Source organism: Erythranthe guttata, chromosome 9 (genome assembly GCF_056151865.1).
Source record: "Erythranthe guttata isolate IM_541 chromosome 9, IM_541, whole genome shotgun sequence".
Taxonomy (NCBI): Eukaryota; Viridiplantae; Streptophyta; class Magnoliopsida; order Lamiales; family Phrymaceae; genus Erythranthe; species Erythranthe guttata.
Genome location: NC_142541.1, coordinates 10,667,377 through 10,673,376, shown reverse-complemented (window position 1 = coordinate 10,673,376; position 6,000 = coordinate 10,667,377). Strand labels below are relative to the sequence as shown.

The window sequence follows — 6,000 nt, the reverse complement described above, 5'->3', positions numbered from 1 at the left end:
TTCAGTCTTGAGCCGCGAGTTTTCTTAGTTGTGTGAACATATGTAATTAGTTAATGTTATAATTAATGAAAATGTAGCCCATTATTTAAATTTGTTCCACCGAAAACAAAAATCTCTGATTTTGTTTAATTTATTTGTACATTAAGTGCTTTTAATTTTATTTCTCCAAAAACGTGAATTCCTACTTCTTTTGACATTCAGGTGTTTTTCTCTGATGAATGCAACGTTCATTTAAGGTGGCGATGGTGAAATTTTCTGGTAAAGATTCTAGTCGAAAGTTGTGGAGTTATTTTGTGAATATTCTAATTAGTTTGATAGTGGACAATTTTTGAATTTGTATAGAACATAGGTGAAAGATGATACATGGATAAAAAAAAACACATTTAATTTGATGGTGAAATAAGATATGGCTGCGGCTATATGCAAGACTAATTCCACTTGTGCAAGATCAAATTAAATTTTTCAATGTATAAATACTATAATACCCTTGTTAAAAAAATAGAAAAATCCAAATGTGCAATATCAAAAATTCAAATACACAAAAAACCCTATCACAAAACCACAAGACCAACTCTCACCTTCTCCATCTTCCAAAACTCACAAAACATTTCTCTTTCCTCTTCCATAAACCCACAAAACCTAAATATTCAAAATCATCAAAACTCAACGAATCTTACTAAGATGGAAAGTATGGAGTCAAAAGACATCAAAATAGAAGATTCTACGGTGGAAGAACCCAAGAAGGTATGCATTTATGTGTTTTTAGCTAGAATATTGTTTTTCCAAAAAAAATCCCACCCAGACGCGGTCGACATGTACGGGTCGAATTTTATAGGTAAAAATCGACATTGAGATGTTGATTTTGGAGTACAAAATCGACACCTTAGTGTCGAAATTTTAACTGTTAGCAAATTAGTCCAAATATACTAAATTTCGACATTAAGGTGTCGAATGTATGGACATATATTCGACACCTTAATGTCGAAATTTAGTTGCTTCATATTTTTTTTTTAAATCACGCGCAGACGAGGTCGACATGTACATGTCGAATTTTACAGGTAAAAATTAACATTGAGATGTCAATTTTGGAGTACAAAATCGACACCTTAGTGTCGAAATTTAACTGTTAGCAAATTAGTCCAAATATACTAATTTTGACATTAAGGTGTCGAATTTATGGACATATATTCGACACCTTAATGTCAAAATTTAGTTGTTTCATATTTTTTCTAATTTTTTATTTACCAATTACTTTTTATTTCAATATTCATTTATTTTTTAGAGCAAAAAGCGAATGCGAATGCGCAATTTATTGTCCAAATTCATCCAAGTTTTCAAAATATGTACAAGACATTAAGAACGTCGCATTAAGAGCGGCGGATCTTGGGCAGCGGAGCTTTGGCGTAGGGTAGGGTTTGGGGGTGTGTGTTTAATTTCACTTTCTTTTTTTTCTTCTTTTTTTTTGTTTTTTTTTTATTATTTGTTATTTGGTCTTGCATGAGCAAACAAAAGCCAACTTAATTTATGTATATATTTGTCATTTCATCTTAATAAAAATGGAATCTTTTGGAAATATTATTTAATTTAGTCTTGAACAAGTGGAATTAGTATTGTATATAGCCGCAGCCATAAGATATTTTAAAGATGGAAATAGATCATCTCTTTTTAGTTTATTTTTTTGGCAAATTACAATCACCATTGAGTTATGATCAAATTACGAAAACCCCCATCTTATTCGAATAATTACAGTCACCCCTCAATTATCTATTATCTTACGAAAAAAACCCCTCAATAGGTAAATTTAGGGATGTTAATTGGTGAAACCGAACTGGAATTTTGTTACGCCAACATTTAACACCGTTTACCAAACTAAATATACGATTTGGTTTCTTAAATAATCGAATTACATAAATTTTATGTAAAAGTATTTAATAGGAGGGGGTGGCTGTAAATTTACCCAAAGAAGAGGTGACCGTAATTTAACTTTTTCTTTTTTTTTTTTCTACTAATTTTACAAAGTTAAAATTGGTGGTGATTTAAGTGAAAATTACTGTGAGCACGTGAGCTGCACGTTCAGCCGGCTTCTTCCGCATTTCCCCCAAATCGGCTGTTTCCTCTTCCCCCAATTAAACCAGAGAGAGAGAGACAGAGCTGAAATTGAAACTGAATGTAACAATGGCGGTGGTTCCTTCACTGATGGACTCATTGTTCCAGCGCTCGATAGACGATGTAATAAAAGGCCTCCGCCTCTGCCCACCAGGCACGGAGTCAATCTTCATCTCCAAATCCCTGGACGAGATCCGCCGCGAGATCAAATCCACCGACCCCCAAACCAAAGCCACCGCCCTCCACAAGCTCACCTACCTCCACTCCCTCCACTCCGCCGACATGTCCTGGGCCGCCTTCCACTCCGTCGAGCTCTCCTCCTCCTCCGCCCACTCCTACAAGCGCGTCGCCTTCCTCTCCGCCTCCCTCTCCTTCAACCCCTCCACCACCCAGGTCATCCTCCTCCTCACCCACCAGCTCCGCAAGGATCTCTCCTCCGCCAACCCCCATGACGTCAGCCTCGCCCTCTCCACCCTCTCCGCCATCTGCAACCCCGACTTGGCCCGCGATCTCACCCCCGACGTGTTCGCCCTCCTCGCCAGCGGCAAACCCTTCGTCAGGAAGAAGGCGATCGCCGCCGTTTTGAGGGTTTTCGAGCAGTACCCCGACGCCGTCCGCGTCTGCTTCAAGAGAGTCGTGGGCAATCTCGAGAGCGACGACGTCGGAACCTTGTCCGCCGTTGTCGGTTTGTTCTGCGAGCTCACAGAGAAAGAACCCAGATCGTATTTGCCCTTGGCCCCCGAGTTTTACAAAATCTTAGTGGACTGCAGAAACAATTGGGTCTTGATTAAAGTGATCAAGATTTTCGCAAAGTTGGCACCTTTGGAGCCAAGGTTGGGTAAGAGGGTGGTCGAGCCTATCTGCGACCACATGGCGAGAACCGGTGCGAAATCGTTAGCATTCGAGTGCGTTCGAATGATTGTGACTAGTTTGAGCGAGTACGATTCCGCAGTGAAGCTCGCAGTTGCTAAGCTGAGGGAGTTTCTGTTAGAAGATGATCCGAATCTGAAGTATCTCGGTCTGCAAGGGCTCACAATTGTTTCGAAGACGAATATGTGGGCGGTCTTGGAGAACAAGGAGTTGGTAGTTAAGGCCTTGAGCGACGTCGATGTAAACATTAAAGTCGAGGCGTTGCGCCTCGTGATGTGTATGGTTTCGGAGGATAACGTAATGGAAATCTCTAGGATCTTGATCAGTCAGGCACTCAAGTCCGACCCGGAGTTCTGTAACGAGATTTTGGGCCACGTCTTGTTGACTTGTTCGAGGAATTTCTACGAGGTGGTCTTTGATTTCGATTGGTACGTGTCTTTTCTTGGAGAAATGGCGAGGATTCCGCATTGTCGGAAAGGGAACGAAATCGAGAACCAGCTTGTTGATATTGGTATGAGGGTTAAGGATGCTAGGGTTCAGCTCGTTCATATTGCTCGTGAGCTTGTGATCGATCCAGCGTTGCTTGGTAATTCGTTTATACATGGAGTTTTAGGTGCTGCTGCTTGGGTTTCGGGAGAGTACATCGAGCTTTCAAGAAACCCTTTTGAGATCATGGAAGCACTGCTACAGCCAAGAACTAGTCTCCTCACTCCATCGGTGAGAGCTGTGTATATTCAATCGGCATTTAAAGTGTTGACTTTCTGTCTATCTTTGTATCTCAAGTTAAGTGTCGACACTGTAGCAAGTCAACTATTATCCGATACTGAACTAGATAACGGTAATGGTAATGTGGTTGTTGCTTCTTCAAGTATGCATCGTTTTACGAAAGAATCCTTCGTGAATTTAATGAATCTTGTCGAAACTAACTTGGGACCGTTAGCCGGGAGTAACGAAGTAGAAGTGCAGGAGCGAGCGAGCAATGTTCTTGGATTGATTAAGTTGATAAAACTAATAGTATTCGGGAGTGAAGGAGATAACGTAAAAGGAGAGGTAGAAGCTTCCGAAATGGTGAAGCTGATTTTCGATGCGTTTTCCGAGGATCTTGGTCCGGTTTCTGTTAATGCCCAAGAGAGGGTACCGATACCCGATGGATTAGTGCTCAAAGAAAATCTTGGTGACTTGGACGATATATGCGGTGGTGATACAGAGTTTTCGTTACCGTCTTCATTTTCGATAGTCAAACTTCAAAAAATGGATGCCGCCGGCACTTCAGATTGCACCAGTAAGGAAGAATCCGAAACGTTGACCGAGTCTACGTCTCTACTTGCAGAGCATAGAAAGAGGCACGGCCTATATTACCTATCTTCGGAAAATGCAGGGACGGTATCGAACGACTATCCGCCTGCTATCGATCCTAAAGATAAGGATGCTGACGAAGCGGAAGATCTTGCGAGGTTAACAGAAGAATCACTCGTCATTAAGAAGAAACCGAATCAGGCGAGGATCAGGCCCGTTGTTGTGAAATTGGACGACGGAGAAGGGTTTAATGTTTCGGCCAAGAAACGCGAGGTCGAGGGTGGCGATCTAATTTCAGGTGCTGTGCAAGAAGTGCTTTTAGGCAATGAAGCTACTGCAACATCGTCATCATCAAGAAAAAGAGAATCGTCAAAGAAATCGAGAGAGAGAAATAAGCAGCAGCATGGTCATGGTAAAGAGAGAAAAAGTCAAAGTACCGGGAAGGATAAAGAACACGACGGTCAAGGTCAAAGGGAAAAGCCAAAGCGAAAGTCTCGACAGAGAGGAGATGGTGGGGCGTTGCCAGCTCAGTCGTCGGTTATTCCGGATTTTCTTTTATAGCGAGTGTGAAGGAGGACCTCTAGGAGTGTGACAACCCCACTGTACATCCCTATAAATCAAAGGTCAGTTTTGTAATTAATTAAAATATTTACATTTTTTTGTTCCATATTGGGTTTGGTGGTTTGCAATGCATGCATTCTTTTGATTTTGTTGCTTTTGGCTTGAACAATAGTGAAGAAAAATTGGTGCTTTGATCCAAAATGAGGGAATGCATTATTATCCCTGATATAATTTATTTGATTCGTGGCTTTATGAGCATCTACTTCCTGGTTTGACCATACTCGTATATATATACCGATGAGCAATCTGACTGTTTATTTTGCATCCGTAAGATCAAGGTAGTCAAAATCGGGATTTTAAGTGAAATAGGAAACGTAAAATCGTATGTATTGTAAAATAAATATCTTTAGTACTTACTACTTAGAAAACATCCGTAACACAAATAAATTAAGTCATAATATACATAAAATATGTCCTAACAAATATTAAAACATCCCAACATTAACAAAACATGTTTTAACATTAGTTAGACATAGTCTAACATAAATTGTGTTGGGAGATAACTGAAATTGATGCTCACAGCCGCTGGATGTTTTTTTTAGCAGAAGAGAAGTATTTTCTTCTCGTCGTGATAGATTGTTATTTTAAGGCAAATTAGGGCTGAGCTTTATATATTCTGGATTATTTGGTAATTGGCTAAATTTTTTTTGTTAAAAAACTGAATTTATTGGGCTAGAATCCAAAATTTCAGCCAAATTCTTGACAAAAACCAAAATCGCACTAAAATCGCGTTTTTAACGATTTTGAACGCGATTTTAAGGCACTTGCGAATTTAGTGCGATCTTACTCCTTTTCAGTGTGTAAAATCTTCAAGTCTTGCGATTTTACGATTTAGATCTCGATTTTGACTACATTGCGTAAAATAATGAAACAGCTAACCCATAGCCTCATGCGTTAATTTTGTTGTCATGTATGAAAATGGTCTTGCGAGGTGCTTTTGGTTTTCTGAAAGTGAGCTCTTTTTCCATATTCAAATTGTTCTTCGTAACGCATTCACCTGTACTCTCGTGCATTTAACAATGGTACTCCGCATCTTTATGTAGGACTTTAGCTAAACCCATTTTTCGATTAGGAAGAAAAAGTTTGACACTCTTTCTTGCCCTCCAA

General features: G+C 39.8%; 1 protein-coding gene across 1 annotated transcript; it reads left to right on the top strand.

Annotated features, from left to right (window-relative positions):
- Positions 1 to 2,014: 2,014 nt before the first annotated feature.
- Positions 2,015 to 5,034, top strand: DELTA-ADR (delta-adaptin). The gene has a single exon (XM_012972235.2). The coding sequence runs from the start codon at positions 2,176 to 2,178 to the stop codon at positions 4,831 to 4,833; it is 2,658 nt and encodes an 885-aa protein (XP_012827689.2). The 5' UTR covers positions 2,015 to 2,175; the 3' UTR covers positions 4,834 to 5,034.
- Positions 5,035 to 6,000: the final 966 nt, after the last annotated feature.

Bases quoted from the DNA above. Each gene is read 5' to 3' on its own strand.
- DELTA-ADR (XM_012972235.2), top strand. From the start codon at position 2,176: ATGGCGGTGGTTCCTTCACTGATGGACTCATTGTTCCAGCGCTCGATA.